The 18,908-nt window shown below is 34.0% G+C and overlaps 1 protein-coding gene, 1 long non-coding RNA gene and 1 pseudogene across 16 annotated transcripts; 2 read left to right on the top strand and 1 right to left on the bottom strand.

Moving 5' to 3' along the window:
- Positions 1-264: 264 nt before the first annotated feature.
- On the bottom strand, positions 265-1,598 carry LOC106395359 (LOB domain-containing protein 38-like). Its single transcript, XM_013835843.3, has 2 exons — positions 1,092-1,598; positions 265-994 (listed from the first exon to the last, which is right to left on the bottom strand). The coding sequence occupies exons 1-2, from the start codon at positions 1,273-1,275 to the stop codon at positions 456-458; spliced, it is 723 nt and encodes a 240-aa protein (XP_013691297.2). The 5' UTR covers positions 1,276-1,598; the 3' UTR covers positions 265-455.
- A 3,640-nt stretch (positions 1,599-5,238) lies between these two features.
- LOC106396706 lies at positions 5,239-7,550 on the top strand. Of its 15 annotated transcripts, XR_007327700.1 has the most exons (7): positions 5,240-5,745; positions 5,858-6,186; positions 6,420-6,488; positions 6,585-6,712; positions 6,801-6,954; positions 7,056-7,193; positions 7,289-7,550. It is a non-coding gene; the product is annotated as an uncharacterized LOC106396706 (long non-coding RNA). The 15 variants fall into 15 exon arrangements; XR_002660445.2 differs by having other exon boundaries at positions 6,801-6,931; positions 7,056-7,550; XR_007327705.1 differs by having other exon boundaries at positions 6,585-6,927.
- A 9,526-nt stretch (positions 7,551-17,076) lies between these two features.
- LOC106427716 lies at positions 17,077-18,545 on the top strand (annotated as a pseudogene).
- The last annotated feature ends 363 nt before the right edge of the window (positions 18,546-18,908 follow it).

Genomic DNA, 18,908 nt, shown 5'->3' with positions numbered 1-18,908 from the left:
CAGGGAGATAATGTTTATATATTTAGGGAGTCATCAAGATGATTATCAAAATATCAAGTTGTGTATTATAATTATATGTAATATGTTTGTCCGAAGTCTGTTGGGTGAAAAGGACTGGCCGGTGCATTGGAAGATGTGTGTGTGCAACTATGCAATTGTGAATATATATACCCCTGGAGCGTTTCCAATTGTGTTTCATTTTCTACTTTTGTTTCAGTTATTGCTCTATCGGCTTTTGGAAGATATGTTTGTGCAACTATGCAATTATTAACGTTATCTTTTAAACTGAATGCAATGATGATTACGAAGAAAATAGTACACCACCGTCTCTAATTATCTCAATTATATTCTTTACGTTGGTTAATTTCTCATAATTATAAAGAAAAATCATTTAATTTGCCGGCGTGTCACATTTTACCAAAATATTAAGAAAAAAAAAGTTACGTTAAGGCCGTTCAAGCGAAAAGGTTGAGCAACTTTGTAGTTTCTCCTCCTACGCGTACGAATCTTTCACCAGCGATGTTGTCCATAAACGGCGTCGTTGTAACGGATTCCCCTGAGTACATAGACGGTGTTTCGGGTCGTACCGTTTCCTCCTTAAGCGGTGTCGTTTTGATCGGGAAAGTAGGTAGTAGAGAGAGATCTAGCTTCGACGACGGTCGTTGTTGTTGTTCTGACGCTAATCGTTTCCGTTTAGGCGGAGAAGTCGTAGGCCTGGTTCTAGAGCTCGAGAATCGGCAGTGGTGGTAGGCACTCCTGTCACCGGAATCATTCAACATCTCCGATGCTTCGTCGGAAGTTGGAGAAGGAAACCCACCAAATCCGGCGTCACGTGTTAGAAGCTCCGGGATGGGTCTCGAAGAACCGCCGCGAAGAACAGTCTCAACCGCGGCTTGACAGATATTCCAGTTCCCTGTCCACAACAACCCAACGGCGCCGTTTACTGGGTTCACAGTTCTCCCACAAGCTTCATAGAGCAAGGACTGGAACAAAGCTGCAAAATAACCCCTAACGACGATCAGACAACGATGACGTCATACAGAAACCAAACAAAAGAAAAAGAAGATCTTGGTTAAGTTTGGTTAAAGTACCAGGGCTTTGAGATTCCGGTACGGAGGAGATGAATGACATTAAACCGGCACGGCCGAAAAACTTAGCGACGAATACGGTGGCATGGCCTTGAGCTTCGGCGGATTCGATCCATTGGATGCAAGGACGGAGGATGCAACTCTCGCTGCAACCTTTTCGAAGCACGCGACAACCATTGCAACTCATACTTAAATGTTCTCTTAAGTTTGCTATTATTTGGGAGATTCACATTGAAAGCAAGAAAGAGATATTTGCACAGAGATGGAGAGAGAGAGGGACAAGGGTTTCAATGTTTTATTGATGATGAAGCAGACGAATGCTATTATATAGACATTTTTGTAAGAGATTATTATATAAACGTATTGTTTGAGCATATACCTGAGTTACGGAATGGGTCATGCTACAAACTAAAGGGTTTATTTTTAATTGGATAATAACTGTTGAAGTGTCCTCCTACCAATTACAAATACAGAATGGTTACTTACTATTAGAGGTTGACAAAAGAAAAAACTTATTGTTGGAGAATTTGTTATTATTTTCAGCATATTTAATATTGCAAAACTGGTACAATTTTGTAATAAGAAAAAACTATATAATTAAACCGATTGAAAAGGAAAATTAATTTAAAATTAAAGTTTATGAAATTCAAATATAATAAATAAAAGAATGGTATGTGCTTGTTGACTAGTTGGTGATGAGGAGAGAGAAGAAAAAAAGTTAGATTCGAAGGTGATGGTTGCAAACGGCTCCGTGTCTCCGCGAATAGTTATGCCTCCTCAACCATTGGTTCTTTTTATCACAAAAGTAATGTATTACTCCTTCGGTTTTTTTGATATACGTAGTTTCCGAGCTTCCGAGCTCCAGCTGTCCCGAAGGAAACAGTCGTTTTAGAATTGTGCACATACATTAAGAAAATCATAATTTTTTATATTTTTTAAACAAAACATCATTAATTACTTATCTAACCACAAATCAACCAATAATAAAATAGAATGTATATTATCATTGGTTATATAACATTAAGTTTTAATAAATTTTACATAAAAAACCAAAAACCTCATATAATTTGAAACATAAAAATTTCTCTAAAACGACTTATCTTAAAAAACGGAGGGAGCATCTTTTATAAATTTCTACACTAAAAATATTCATATGCATTGTTGCGTCATGCGTAACGATCTCTAGTACTGGATGGAATTGCCAAATAAAAATAGCTTTTCTACATGTCCAATCATTTTGCTGGTTGACAAATTTTTGTAGTTTCAAGTTTTAATTAATACTACAACTTTCTCAGCTGATATTCGGCTATTTTAGCATATATTCTCTTTTTTTTTTGTCATCTATATTATTATGAGGCTAAAGCCCGTTACCCAACCGAAGTTACACAAATACCGAAGTTACAAAAATACAAGGCCCATAAATTCCAATCAAAATAAAGCCCAACGCAATCCATTCAACCCTAATCCACGCGTTAACCTTTAGCGTGTTACCTGAATCAAGAGCACCACCGAACTTCATGACTGGAAAGTGACCGGCGTAAATTCGAATCCGCTAATCCACCGGGAAGGAACCGGAAGTAGGATCCCGCAGTAATAAACACATATTTAGACCATTGTACGGAGACAGAAGCCAACGTTTCCCAGCCAAGAAAGGACACTGCCAGAGCCAAAAGCCAACCTTACAATGCTAAAGTAGCCACCATAAGCCAGAGTCGAAGCCCGATACACGGGAGCCAGGTCGCCGGAGAATATAACCGGTCGTTTTAAAGAAATACGAGTTCTTCTCTCTAAAAGAACGCAAAGGACAAAAGGCAGTGAAGATGATAGGAAGATCTATGACCTCTGATGCCTCGCTTGGAAGGTTGTCTGACCAGATCCAAGAAAACTTAAGCACCCACATCTGAACCGGCTGAGTACAACCACCGCGTACTAGAAACTAGATAGGAACCGACGTAAACAAACCAATCCAAACCGAGACTCACCAGAAAATCACAATCTTCATTGCAGATCCATCTCTACCCACCACAAAACCTCAGCCAAGCCTCTTAAATCAGAACAAAAGACAGTAACCCACCCTCTCACGGCGCAAGCAAAGATCGCCGGACACCAGAGAGGGAAGATTTCGATCTACTTTTTTCTCTGCTTTTCTCTCTCTTACTTTTCTCTATTTTGCCTTGGTTTGTTGAGCATAGATTCTCAAATGCAATGTCCTAATTAAATTTGAAAATGATACTTATAAGTTATAACGTATCTCACTTCTTTCAACTTTCATGTTCGTTTTTCTTAACGTTTATTCGTTAAACTAAATTTTCCATATCTTAACTATCCCATGTAGGGTTCATAGACTCTGTAAACAATTTATTATAATTTATCAAACCGATTAAATTCTGTTGTTTAGGGTTAAGTCTGGCTGGCCCTTCAGTAAAACAAATCCACTATCTGACTCTTAAATCATCCTTAAGGGTTTAGATATTTTAGTGTTTCTTTTTTTAAAATAGGCTTTTGTAGACGATATTGTCTTTTTTTTTTTTTTGTCACTGTGTCATCTCATTTTATTAAATGGCTAAAAGCCAACAAAGTACAAGAAATAAAAAGAAGGGGCATAGAAAAGCCCAAACGTACAACAGCAAGGCCTAACCGCAAAAGCCCACACATAAAAGCCCAAAAGAAAAAAGCTCTAGACAGCTCACTGCCAATGTGTCAAAACACATGCGGAAGACGGACACGTGGCGGAAGAGCAGAGACAACCTTTTCTTCACCGATTTCCAAATTGTTGCCGGAATTTCTAACCGGAGATCTACCGGAAACACACCGGAACAAGATGCTCAAGACTAGAACATCCAGGCAAAACGAAAGACAAAATCAGAGGAGCTAAACCGCACCATCGCTTCATTGAGAATCGAATCAGTGTTGCCAAGAACCAATGAGAACAGATGAAGTTATGATCCAACAATCTTTCTTAAAAAGCCTCCTTTAAAGATACGAAGAAGCGCGAAGGACGATACTGTCTCAAGTGTGTGACCAAATCAAATATTTCTTCCTCTTTTATATTAGTAAACAACAAATATAAATATATACTACATACTTATCATAATTATATATATTTTTATATTATAAAATTTATTTAATATTTTAATAGTTTAATATACATATTTTTGAAGTTTTTATTGTGTTATTTAAAATTTAAAACAATATATTAGATCAAGATAAAATATAAAAACAAAAATATTTTTAATATGTGTAAATTTTTTAAAAATATACTAATATGATAAAATGCATAACGGTGTTATTAAGCAAAACTTTTCATGGAAGTGTTTGTATCTACTCACTCGTAGTGATCAGAATGGTGTCGTTTGATGGCTTACGTGGTGCCATCCTATTGATTAACTAGACGATTAGAATATCCCCAATGGGGAATTCTTAACATGGTTTTCAATATACATATATTTATATATATGTTTTTTTTTTGCAACAAACATTTATAGACTCATATTGACTCTTTAAACCAAATTGGTAACTCCGCATCCGTATGAATGACGAAAGACGGTTGTTTCCTAGCACTGCGTGCTAAGCTATCCGCCCGTAGGTTCTCCGTCCGGGGTACATGAACGATGTCTGAGTTGATGAAACTTCTTTTTAAAAGCTTAATGTCTTCCAGGTAACTTCCAAATGCTGGTCATTCTTCTGGTTCTGAAACCATCTTCACCAATTGAGAACAATCTGTTGCAAACGTAACCTGAAACTGTCTTAATACCTCCACCTTCGAATGTAGAGGTGAAAGACATGCCCTTACATTCCTTGCCCCTAGTAAACCATCAAAACCCTGTAAAGTGCTATACCAGCCTTGCCCTGAAAATAAGTTCTTGTCTTTCCATGAACCATCTATGAAGCACCATCGTCCTGAAGTCGGTACTATGGGTCTGTTATGTGCCTGATGCTCCCTCGTTTGATCTTTTACTACATGTACCTCAGCTTAAAGTGTTGATTACAATTATGCTATTTTAAGTGTGTCCCTTGGATATATATATATATATATATATATATATATATGTATTAGTATTTAATTGTGAATATCTCAAAATTAAGAGAAACCCAATCCAAAATACTTCAAAGAAAATACTTTGGATTAAACTTTCTGTATTTTTGAGATAGTCATAATTAAATACTAATATATATCTTTATATATAAAGAAGAGCTTGAATCATTCCCAGGGGGTCCAGCTCGGATGTCACGTCATCAATTCAAGCTCCCTGGAGCCGACACGTGTCCCGTTTCTCCGAAAACGCAGAGCTTTAATTCAGATGGGTTTTTTTCATAGGGGCTTTGTGATATTGTTACTTGCTGGACTACCTTTTTGAGAAACACTTCCGTTTCCTATTCTCTTAGCGTCGCCGAAGATTGCTTTTTTTCTTTTCTTTTTTTTTCCAGCGAATGCTTAGACCGTTCATCTAACCGGCGTCGAAATCTCCATCTATAATACGTGAAGCCATTGTTTCCGGCGATACCTGTTAAAACCCGGCGGCGATGGTGTCTTTCAATTGATTTCCAACTCACCAACAAAAAAATAAATTCTTGGAAACATTACGATAATCAGATTCATACAATCGTCGCCTCATCAACAACATCTCCCACTTCTCACCCGATCTGTTATATAAATGTTAGCCTCCTTTACTCCGATATCATCTTCTCATTCTGTGAAAACACCAAAGTTCATCTATTTTCTGTGATATGGCTAACTCATCAACTCTCTTTTCTGTTTGTGATCGAAGATGGCGGAAAGCTTTAACCTATAGCTGTTGCTTTCACCGATGAGCAGACCAAGAGTTTTACGAAGCTTTCTGTCTCCTCGACAAAGACTCAGATGGTATGTCGTTGTTTACTTTGGTCTTACTCAAAATACAACCTTTTATACGAACAGACCATGGAACTGATGATAAGATGGATTAGCTGATATTTATATATGCTGTTCGTGAGAAACCAAAGAAAGTGATGAAATCGATGTGGAAGAATTGAAATGCAGAACTTTGGGAGATGATGATCGTCATCTACGTTTGATGGCAATGGAGACATTTATATAATGGCCCAAAACACCTCTCAGGTATAGTATGTATACACTAAAACCTTTTAGTTACAGTGAAGATTAATCAACGAGCTCAGATAATAAAACTCCAAATGAAATTTGGTTTAGGAATCAGCATAGGATGAACTAATAGAAATATTCCGAGTGTTCGAGGGGACAGTTTCATATCGAAACTTGAGGAAATATTATTTTCAAATTCTTCTTTTAAAGTTTCATATCATGTATATGTAGTTCCTTATTATGTTTAGCAGGGAAGCTTGAAGATCATCAGCCACCATCCCTACTTCAAATGGATATACAAAACATAGACATATTTTTAGGTATTGATTGCTTAAACCTCCTCCTTTTTCATTCGGTTTTCCATTTATTTCTGTTAGCTGATGCATTTTTATTTGTTTTGTTCCTATGTGTCATAGATTAGTCTTCGATAGGTGCATAAGGAGGTGGTACGGTGAGAGATCAGCTGGAGAAGAAAGAGCGAGATCCAGGATTGTAGAGTCAGAGTGAAAGGAGACGGAGCCTGAGATTCACGACACACAAGCAGGTCAGTATAAACAAACCTTTGAACATAATCTACTATATGACAAACCGTACGAAGAGTCTATGTATTTGTTTTTGATGTAAAACAATAGCTTGCGAGATCAATTTCTCAAGACAACTAATTTACGACTTAGAGACTTTGGACTGAAATTTGGAGTGAAGACCAGATCTCCAATCAAAATCAGTGGTTATATTATCCTGGCGTCAATACTTCCAAAAGTTTGTATAAATTTTTGACTCTCGCATGTTTGTCCTACACAAAGACTCTTTATAGATAAAAGACAAAAGTTTTGCAGTGTTTTAAGTGTTTATAAATAACTGATTGTGAATGTTTTTCTTTTTTGCAGATGGATTTAACTTCTTCTTATGATCAGAACGATGCTTGACAATGAGATTCAAGGAGAAGAAGCTCCGGAACCTTCTCTTGCTGGAAAGAGAAGAAAAGAAACTGAAAGACCAAGCTCTGCTCTTCCACAAAAACCAAGGTAATCAATTGCTCATAGAGCAAAAGTATGGGAATTCTTTATCCAAAAAGAAGATGATCGTGCACAATGCAATTGTTGTTTCTGCAAAATTGCAGGAACTGAAAGTAGCACCTGAAACACGTACGTGTTCTCCACGTGAAATTACTAAGTGTATCTTGGTTCCTTTTTGTATTTATTTCAGCTTGAGTTACAATTTGTGTTTGTTTAAGATTTTTATTGCAAGTTGTTTTTTCTTCTCTGTTATTGTTGTAAACTTGTGATGTCAGCATCTTTCATCAATAAGTTAGTACAACGTGGGTTCGAAACTTATTTTTGAAAGTGGTGTAATATGTTTGAAACTGAATATTCGTTTGAATCTTTGAACAGTTAGTATAATTATTTCTAATAGGTGAAGGAAAAAGTGATAGGTCAGCAAATTACGTCAAGAATTATAAAATCATCCATAACTTTTGTTTAACACATCTAAACCAAATATTTTAACACATTTTATAAAAATAATCCATAAATATTTATTCAATGGTACATTTTGAACACAAAGTACTTTTTGTCAATTGAATATAAAATGAAGAAATTACCAGAAATACCACATTCATAATACCATTTTTCATGTATACACTAATCACTTTTACCCTCACTTTTAAAGAAGAGTAAAAGACGCTTATATCCCTAGGGTTAACTAATCTAGACTTAGGGTTTAGAGTTGAGGTAGGATGTTTGGAATATGCAATTAAAGATTCTAATAAATATATAAATAAATACTTAACATTTTTTTTAAAAAAAAATTAAAAATAGTTTCATACATAATTTTCGATTTTCAAAAAGAAATTTTGAAAAAAATAAAAAAAGTTCAAAAAAAAAATTCAAAAAAAAATTATAAAAAAATTCGAATTTGAACAAGTATAATTCGAAAACATAAACAAAATAGATTTTTTTTTTGTTTTTATTTATTTATATAATGATTTATTATATATATATAGAACAAAGGTATAAGAGTCTTTTGCCACTTATTGAAGAATGTATTTTTGAAAATGTCCCTTTAGTGGATGTAAAAATGAAAAGAAGTACCATGAAAGTGGTAAACATGAAATTTTCCCTATAAAATGTTATTACCGTTTTCTATAATTTACTTACATGTGAATAATAAAAAAGAGATACAAAAATCATTTAACATTTTACATCGCCAAAAATACATTATAATTTATTTAAACTAATGTAATTAATAAATTTAGTTATATTAATATATTTGTAATAAATTTAGAACTTCTATTTAAATGATATAAATTTGATGGCTAAATGTCATTCACTATAAATGTATAGTAATTTTGAATATTTTATATATAAAGTAATTAATTTTAAAAAATTATAATATCTTACAAATAAAATATTTATTTACTAATAAGATATATCCAATTAAAAAAATAACATAAATTGGTTATAATAAATTCAATGTAAAATCAAATTTTAAAACTAATCAGCATCACTTACTTTGAAACCGTAATTATTAATTCAGAAAACATGATTTATTTTATTTTAAAAATAATAACATTTAAAATTTAAACATATATATATTTATAAAAAAATTACAATTTGTATAGGTTTTCCTGTACCTACCTGTTTAAAGTAATTTTATTATAATAAATAACCTATTTTCGCATTGTATGACTTAGTAATTTAAAGAAAATGTATAAAAGAAAAAAATGTCGCCAAATTCAGAAAATTAACATCAAAATTTAATTCATGTTTTATGTGTTGAACATAATCGAGTACATTTTTAAAACTATTTTACTTAATAACAACGTTAAAATAGAACAAATATTGGGAACAAAATTAAAACAATCACATTTTTATAAATTTTAATGATGAAACAACTATATTTTGAGTAAATATTAATATAAATAATAAAATGCAATGAAAATAGAGAAATATTTTAATTGAAAATAAATTAATCATTATAATTTTTTAATTTAAAATTAATGCAAAAAAATTGTTTTTTTCTGTACAAGAATTAATATTAGAAAAACAAAACATTGTGGCAATGAAAAAAACCCGCAACAAGGCTGAAACATCTTTGCATATTGGCAAACAACCATTGTGGTAATGGTAATTATCTCAGTAACTATCTCTATGCCATAATTTTTCTATGCACATGAGAACATGAAGAATGCATGAAATCTATGGATCGTCGTGAACGGTAAACCAACATATCTGGAGCTGTCAAATTTTGAGATAGATAAAACATTACTTATGCAAAGTCTATATTAAAAAAAGAAGTGGTATGGAACAAATATAATCTTTATAATTCCACCAAAAAGCGCCATCTCAATAATCTGAAAAATCGATGCATCGATTGTTATTAATATAAACCAACGGAGAAGTTCTTGGAGTTGGTTTACAGTGACTAACAAGTGCCTACACTCATCGGCCACTACTCAGTTTTCACACTTTACAGTTTCAATGTTTTCTTATTTTGGTTACATTGTTTTACCTTCTTTGCATTACCTTCTTCGCACTCAATATAACATTCTACTTTTACTAAGAAATGCAACTTCAAATAATCACCAATTCCACTCCAATAACATGTCGGATGACTTTGTTTTCAACATAAAAGTAATTACTCTTATAACATACACAAAATTACCCACAATCCAATCATTCTGAATCCAAAATATTACACGCCGGCCACAAATAACACACCGAATATAAAATCAAATTTTTGTAAAAAGAAACAATATGAAGACCATTTGAAACTCTCACAACATATAAATGCCACAACTCTTTGATATAAAAAAATTATTGTAAACAAGCAAATATATATTATCACATATAATCTCTACTCACTTAAAACTTTATAAAAAAAAATCATTATCATATACATTTCTTGCAAATGAAAACCTAAAACACAAACCACAAAATCAAACAAAAAATAATAATCTAGATCACAAGTAAAGTATATCCCGCCCGTAGGGCGGGCCGATCCTAGTATATATATATATATATATATATATATATGTATGTATGTATATGTATGTATGTATGTATTTTGAGTATATCATGTTGAGAATTCTCCATTGGGAATGTTTTTAGGCAGATATCCATTAAATGCCAACGTATGTATCTAATTGTATAAAATAGGCTTTGAATCCCTCTAAAGGGGTCCACATCAGATGCCAGCACATCAATTCAAAAGCTGGCGAGTCGACACATGTCCCCCTGTGCTAGACGCTGCGTTTCATTTAAATGGAAATCGTAGTGGGCTTTCGTTGGTTGCATTAGAGCACGTCACATGTCTGTCTATAAAAGATTGTTCCTTTCGCTTCTTAATACACATGATTTTACGTAATTATTTTTGGGCTTTGCAGTTTGCTATTTTAGGTTTAAAAACCTATCTCGATGTCCAATACATCCATCTCCGAGAAGGAAAACCATCGGGGTTCACCGTCTTCTTCGATCTCTGCATATTTCATCCGCCAATGGAGGCCAGTATGGTTCTGTGAGACGACCCTTCGTTAAGAATCTCTAAAATCGAGCTTGATCCGGGTCGTGTCGTTTCGTTTGAGATTCTTCCCCTCAGAACCCGTTACGGGATGCATTAATTCATTGCAATTAACGACGTTCGTAGCTCCTTCAACCTACTCCAAGGACGATTCCTCATTCAATGCATCTTTCCTCTACAAGCTATAAAAAGATGAGCCTTAATCCCGTTAACAGATCACTCTGGCTCAACGTAAACAATGAATGGAAAAAGTCTTCGCTTTGCATGTTTACAGTCCGATTCCATCTCACTACTTCTCCAAGAAGGCTCCAGTGAGATCTCCGGTGACTAATGAGAATTCCATGTCGAAGAGATTCTTCAAACGGCTGTTTCCTCCTCCTCCGGCTCGACGCATCATCATGAGGCGGCATGGCTCCGTGAAGCGGAAGGGGGCGGCGTGGGTTTGGATAAGATTCGGCGATTCTCCAAGAGTTTCTCTAGAAAGTACGAGCTTGGTTATGAAGTTTGCCGTGGCCATTAACCAGCTGCTAATGTTATTCACAAAGCAAATGTTAGTGCTTTTTGGTTTGATGTCTTCTGGTTCTGTATTAGTTATGAGATCTGTTAGATTGTTTGTAATTTGTTGTTTAGATTACGACGGCAATTGCCACTGAGGATGTGAAGAGAGAAGTGAAGATATTGAAAACTTTGTCTGGTCATGATAATCTACTCATTTCTATGAAGCATATGAGGATCATAATGATGTCTATACTGCGATGGAGTAAGCTCTCTTTTAGTTCAAACTTCCTTGGAGAGTCTTATACAAGTGATTTGTTGTTTTAAGCTATGTCAAAAAGTAGAGATTTTGGATAGAATACTTTCAAGTTTCAAGGTAAGGGGACACTAGACAGTACACTTCAGACGTAGGATTGTTTGTTATATACTGAACTTGGTAGTGTGTTTTATGTGCAGAGGCGAAAGGACACAGAGGAGGATGCAAAGACTGTTATCATACAAATATTGAATGTGGTTGCATTTTGTTATCTCCTCAGTGTTGTACATCGATAAGTCTAACCTCAGGTGATTATAAGAATCTTTTAAGACAGTAAACACTTGGTAAAAATGCAACCAAGTTTTTTTTTTTTAAAAAAATAGAAGCTTAAAGCTTCATAGAAATGACGATTCGAATTTATCCGTAGTGTGTTTTTCCGGTTTTGGTGGGAAAAATCTGTTTCCGGTTTTGGCGGGAAAATTCTGTTTTTCCGGTTTTGGCGGGAAAATTGTGTTTTTAAGTTTTGGCGGGAAAATTGTGTTTTCGGTTTTGGCGAAAAAATTATGTTTTCCGGTTTTGGCGGGAAAATTGCGTTTTCCGGTTTTGGCGGAAAAATTCTGTTTTCTGGTTTTGGCGGGAAAATTCTGTTTTCCGGTTTTGGCGGGAAAATTGCATTTTCTGGTTTTGGCGGGAAAATTGCGTTTTTCTGGTTTTGGCGGAAAAATTGTGTTTTTCCGGTTTTGGCGAGAAAATGCTTTTTGCGGTTTTGGCCGAAAATATTTTTTGGAGTTTTGGCGGGAATATGCATTTTTTGGGTTTTGGCGGGAAATGCGTTTTTTGGGGTTTGGCGGGAAAATGTGTTTTTTCGGTTTTGACGAGAAAATGCGTTTTTTTCGATTTTGGTCGAAAAGTGCGATTTTACTGGTTTGACCGAAAAATGTGTTTTTATAGAAATGTGTGTTTTACATTTTTTTTGCGGAAAAACGCATATTGCGGTTTTAGCGGGAATGTGTTTTTCAGTTTTTGCGAGAAAATGTATTTTTTGGTTATAACGGAAAAATGTATATGCAAGAAAATAGAATTTACGGTTTGAAAATAATATTTTGATTTTAAAAAGTCATTTTTGTCATTAATCATTTTGGACTGAACTAGATGCATCTGCATCCAGATGCACCATCAAGACTCACCTTCATTTGGGTGACAATTTGAGATGAGTTTTTAAAAATTCAGCTGGGTGATCCATCTGGATGTAGCATTATAATGCACAAAACGAACATCGATTTGCATCTTCACCCAGATGGATCACCTGGGTGAGCAAACGAACAGGCCCTATTTACTAATTTACGTCATTTACTTTACTATAAGTTTCTCTTTCTATTTGCTTCAGATTCGGAGTTAACATCTGGGACAAACAGCCATAGAAATCTGAAAAAGGCAGCGTTAATATTGACCTCTATGTTACCAACTTATGCTCTTTTATTTTTGAACAACAAAGAGCTTGAAGCCTTATAAAAAGGTAAATATCAAAGCCATGTGATGCAGGTTGGTATTTCAACGAGGACAAGGTTTTGGACAGCTTAGTATGGCTTGGATGTGTAATTTAGATGTTGGCCAATTAAGTAAACAGTATGTTTATATCAAGGTCACTCTACACAAGTATATATTTCTTTGCATTTGAAAATATGGTTTTTGCATATTGTTATTGCTATATAAGCATTTTGGACAGCTTAGTATAGCTTGTATATTAAATTTAGCTGTTAGCCAATTAAGTAAACGATATGTATATATATCAAGGTCACTATACACAAGTATATATTTTTGGCATTTGAAAATATTCATTACTATATAAGAAATATATTGTTAACAATAGTTATAGTCTTTCAATAAGTGCAAGTCAGAGCATTGAAAGAACTTAGAAGCTCAAATGTAGTATTTGCATTCATTATTTTTATTCCATCCTAAACAAATGTTCTCAACGTCAAGGTATAAAACATGACCAGACTGTCTACTTGAAAGGTGTTAGCAACCTTCTTGATACCAAGTTCATATTGTTCTTTTCTTTTGATATTTTCTGCTTGATAACATTTTATTTGCTGCAATAAATATGTCGCATTTTTCAGTTTTGTTCGTTTACTAATACTTTGTTAAAACTATATGCTAGCTTTGAGCGAAAGCTGCTTCCAAGAACTTGAGAGTGGTTGGAACAGATAGAGGAAACAAACTACTCTTGAAGATTCATCGACAAGTGTAATTTTTTCAAATTACATTTCATCGAGCCATGAGAAATGCAAAGAAGTCACAGATTTCGTCAAATTACATTGGATGTCTCCAAGTTAGCTATATATATACACGAACAGGAGATGAAAATATATTGATGATTGTAGTTATTTCTCTATCTTTTTCTAGCTTCAAAGAATTTTTTTTTGTTGAAAACTCAAAGAATTGTTTTTTTCTCAACAAATAATAGGAATCCTAAATAATATTTTAAAAAATAATAGTTATTATTATTTACAAAATGTATAGTGGAGAAGATATACATGCATATGTGAGACAAATATCATAATTAGATCCCATAAATTTTCAACCAAAAAAATGAAAAATCTTAAATAAAATTTACAACACGCACAAAACACAAGACTATACCGCAACTTATATTAAAATTTACAAGTATCTAACCAACATGGCCAGGCTCAAACCCTCAAAAAGCTGCGATCTCCACAAAAAGAAACATATGTGCAAGCAATGTTTATTATACATATACTTTAGTTGTTGAAACTATTTTATAATTCACATTCCGCCCGTAGGGCGGACCGACCCTAGTATGTATATATAATATTTATTTGTTTCAGTACCATTACTTCATTCAATTAGTAATTTTAAAACTGAATAAGTAATTGGAATTCTTGGTTCCAAAATATGTTTAGACAACTAAACAATCAAATCCAAAGCACTGAATGCCACAAATTTGATCAAGAATAACAAATCTATACTATTAAAACAGAATCACTAAAAATCTACCTACAAAAATCATAGTTTGACTAATTTAATTTCCTATTATTTTACCTACACTAACTTACTTATTATTAAATATAAAATTTAGCCTAATACTACATTATATAAATATTTTCAAAGTAAAGATATCAAAAAGATATTCTTAAATATATTTTCTAAGATTTCATCTTAATACATATTATAATATTTTTATTTAAAATGTAAGTATATATATATAATATTAACTTTTAAATAATAAAATTCGTAATTAATATTAACTAGTATTAACCCTGTTCGGAACTACGCTAGGCGCTAGTCTGACGGCGATCCCGGGCCTAGCGAGTTATAAAAAAATCGGGGATTAATCGGGGTATACGCGGGGCCTAGTTTTTATATATTTTAATTATAAATATACATATATATATATATATATTAAAACATGTGAAATCTTAACGTAGAACCGAGATAGTCTAGCGGTTCGGGAAGCATTTGCTGCTGTAACAGGTAGAGTGTTCGACGCTCAGGTGAAGCATCATTTCTTTTTTATTAAATAAGCGCGAATTAGGAAAAAAAAATAAAACTGACTTATATTTGTCCCAAATCGACTACTTATGTCAGTGAGGAGTCTTGGAGTCTCCTATATATTCATAGAGAAGGATTCTTATTTTTACAGACAATTGGACCTATTTTATGGGCCACATTATGTCTTAAAAGTCCAATAGTTGCTGGTTTAAAATTGGGTTTTAAATTATTAATCGGGTTCCCGATTAGTTCAGCCGATTTGACTAAATCATGGCGGTGAACATCCGTCAAGCGCCTAACCAGGTGCCTAGTCGGCTAGGCGTCCGCGTTTTAGAACATGGAGTACTACTAAAGAATGTTAATTTATTTTCGATTTATATAATATGAAATAACATTTCTATAATATTTATATATACATAATTTAAATTCATAATTAAATTACTACACTAATTAATAAATATAAAATAACTTAATTCATTTATTAAGTATTTTTATAAATATAAAATTAAAATAACTACATATACAGAATAACTAATATTCATAAAATTTTACAACACACTCATGCTTATTAAAAAAAATATGAAAGTAAGATATTTAAAATAATCGATAATTTTATATTTTAATACACTTTTTACTTTAGAATATTCAAAGATAATTTAATATATTTGAATGTGATAAAATACAATAGTTATTAATAGTATTTGATTATATGGTACATTGAACTATAGGTTATGTTTTACTCTTTTCAAATTATTTCTTAAACATGTAAAAAGTTATCAAGTATGAGAGAATGACATATATTTCATTTATATCATAATAAAATAAATTTTGACAAATATAAGAAGTTAAAAATAAATTCATATTATAATTTTAAAGATTGAAAATATAAGCCAAATTAATACGATTTATATAAATTAATTCTTTCATTTTCTTAAAATTATATTTATAGAAATTTTAATTTAATTATATATACTTTAAAAAATTGTTTTTATAAAAACACATGTCTAAAATTTCTAGTTTGCATTAAATAATTTTCCAAATTTTTAAATAACCCGCGTTTTCAATTTTTTATTAATTCTGCGTTTTGAAAGCGCATGTCAAAATCTAGTAGTGTATTAAATATGATAAGATAATTCTATGTATAATTCTACGTAATTTTCAAGAACATGCGATAATTCTATGTATAATATTGGTATATACTAATGTAATGGCCAATTAACAGTTCTCGATAAGGAGGAAGCTAAGGCTTTTAAAAATTTGAGGCGAAAAACAGAAATTCAAAATAATGCAGCAATATGTGTTGTAAACCTTGTTCTAAAACGCGGCGCGGATGACCGATTATCCGGCGAGTAAACGTGATGCGGCTTCAGTCCGTGGCGATTTGCTATCAATCGGATAGTTAAGCGGTATAATACAAAAAAATCTTTGTTTTTTGCGATTTTGAACCTCAAAATCGATTACTATTGGCAAATATATAGTCTTGATGTGTAAACAACAACTAGAACGCACAAAAAAAAAAGAATTGATGAAGAAAATCCATGGCGGCCGTGAAAAAAATGTTGCAGAATTGTCAAAACTTTAATATGAAGACGAAGAGGTAATTACGAAACTGCCACTCATTAAATAATATATAAAAAAAGCAAAACTGACCACGGTGCTGGTCGAACCCGGAGCCAACGACCAACAATCAATGACTATACCACCAGACCACTTGTAATCTTTACATATGTTTTCATAAACTCGTCTTTGTACATACATTTATTTTAAAAATAAAATAAAGCTTCAAAATTAATCCCCGATTACTCCCCGATTAAAGTCCGATTTTTTCGTTAGGTGCTAGGCTCAACCCGAGCGCACGCGTAACGCCTAGCGAGTTTCCGAACAAGGGTTGTAAATGAGTTGAGTCGGTGGTTTAGAGATAGAAAGAGAAAGACGATTGAAAGTGCGATTTCGAGATCTGAAAATACCGGCTTTGCAGATTCGTGGATAAGCGACGGTGTTGAAGATCGAATCTTGTATCCCTGTGGAGGGCTTCAGCATCTTCTTCTCCAAAAGTGGTAAGAGGTCTTTTAGGAGAAAGGCAAGGATAAGTCACCTGGTCTGATAAAGAGTTTAGTGTTGCGAAGATGTCGTCAGCGATGGACAAGGCCCTCATGGCCATGTCGCTTGAAGATGATGAAGATACGCCTTTTGTTATGCCGGATCTGCCGGAGTTCAGATCAGCGGAAAGAAACAGTAGAAGCGTAATTGGTCGGCTACTCAATCCAGATTGTCAGAAGATGGCAAGACTCATCTTAGAGATGCCTCGCAAATGGCAAAAGTATGGAAGAGTTAGATGAATAGCTCTGTCGAAGGAAAGATTTCAATTCATCTTTGATCATGAACATGATCTAATAGGTGTCTTAGAAAAAAGGGGTTCATACTCACAATGAATGCCCCATAGTGATTGAGAGATGGTCTGAAAACCCCTCTCCTGATTCCCTACAATATGTTCCAATTTGGGTTTGTATCCGTAATATCCCGGTGATCTACTACAACGAGCTTGCGATTGAAGCCTTGGGGGATTTTGGTGGGGCATGTAGTAGAAGTTGCGTTTGATTCTTCCAAAGCGCAGTGCCAGGATTATGTGAGGGTCAAGGTGATGTTTGATGTATCAAGACCTCTTAGAAAAGAAAAAGTTCTTAACATTCCAAATGGTGAAAAGACAAAGATATTCTTCTACTATGAAAGAATTCAGAAGAGATGTTATACCTGTCAGAGAATGACGCATGATCAATATGTGTGTCCCATTAATATCCAGAGAAGACAAGCTGAAGCGGACCTAAGAAGAGCATGGATTGTGGTAACGAAAAAGAAGCCATCTTTAGTCTTGACGGAATCTGATCCGTTATATGGAGTCCTGGAGGAAAGTCAAGTTGGAATTAATCCAAACACTGGAAGACCTAGGATTGCTGCAGAAGTAATAGAGGGTATGAGGCAATATCTTATGCTGGCTACAGAGGAAGATAGACATATCAGGGAAGAAAGAGTGAAGAGGTCGGTTAAAGAAGCTGAGAAGGATCCGATTTTGAAAAAAACTGCCTTAAGCTTGGAACCAGTTCCTTTGATTACTAAATATCTGTCTAGGGGCAAAGGAATTATGTTTGATTACACATCGAATGAGCCTGCTCCTCAGATGGAAACGAAAAGACCAAAAGAACAAAAGTTGATGGCAGCTGCGATTAAGGCTAACTCGGGTACAGTGTGGAGAGCTGAGTCCACAGCCTTGATTGAGGGATACTCTTCAGAAGAGAAGTCTACAAGCTCCTCTTCATCCTTTAGTAGCTCTACGGGTTGTAGATTGGACAAGCGTGAGTCCAATCTTCCCGAGACTTCCTCTAATAAATTAAGGATTAGGAAGAGACCGGGTAAAAATAAAAGGAACTCGAAAGCATCTTCTGCTGCTGGAGATAACATCCAAATCTCTTTGAAGGATGGAATGCTTATTGGATGCCTGGAAAAACGGAAAGCGAAAGATCAGATGGGAGGAGTTTCCAAAGCTGCAAAGCAAACAACTCAAGTGGTTGTCCCGCGTGAGGGACGGCCCAAAGCGTAATTAGTCTACTCTCTTGGAATTGTCGAGGACTGGGACGGTCCCAGGACTTGACAATGAATAGACTCATGGAAATACGTAAAAAATATTTCCTTGAGTTGTTATTTCTAATGGAAACAATGCATACGAGGAATGATCTTGTAGATATTCAAGTTTGGTTAGGGTATGATCATGTACATAATGTAAACTCAGTGGGTAGAAGCGGCAGTCTGGCAGTTTTTTGGAAGAACTCGGGGATTGTAAATATTCTATCTTCGAATAAGAACTTAGTTGATCTGAATGTTCAGTTTGGGGATAAGAAGTTTTTTTGTTTCTTGTATATATGGTGATCCCAATGAAAGCAAAAGACAGTGGGTGTGGGAGAAG

Source organism: Brassica napus, chromosome C8 (genome assembly GCF_020379485.1).
Source record: "Brassica napus cultivar Da-Ae chromosome C8, Da-Ae, whole genome shotgun sequence".
NCBI classification, from domain to species: domain Eukaryota; kingdom Viridiplantae; phylum Streptophyta; class Magnoliopsida; order Brassicales; family Brassicaceae; genus Brassica; species Brassica napus.
The sequence above is the reverse complement of the archived record's forward strand: the minus strand, read 5'-3'. Positions and strand labels throughout refer to the sequence as shown.

Bases quoted from the DNA above. Each gene is read 5' to 3' on its own strand.
- LOC106395359 (XM_013835843.3), bottom strand. From the start codon at position 1,275: ATGAGTTGCAATGGTTGTCGCGTGCTTCGAAAAGGTTGCAGCGAGAGT. The intron at 995-1,091 runs GTACTTTAACCA...GTTATTTTGCAG, and splicing joins ACCGGAATCTCAAAGCCCTG to CTTTGTTCCAGTCCTTGCTC.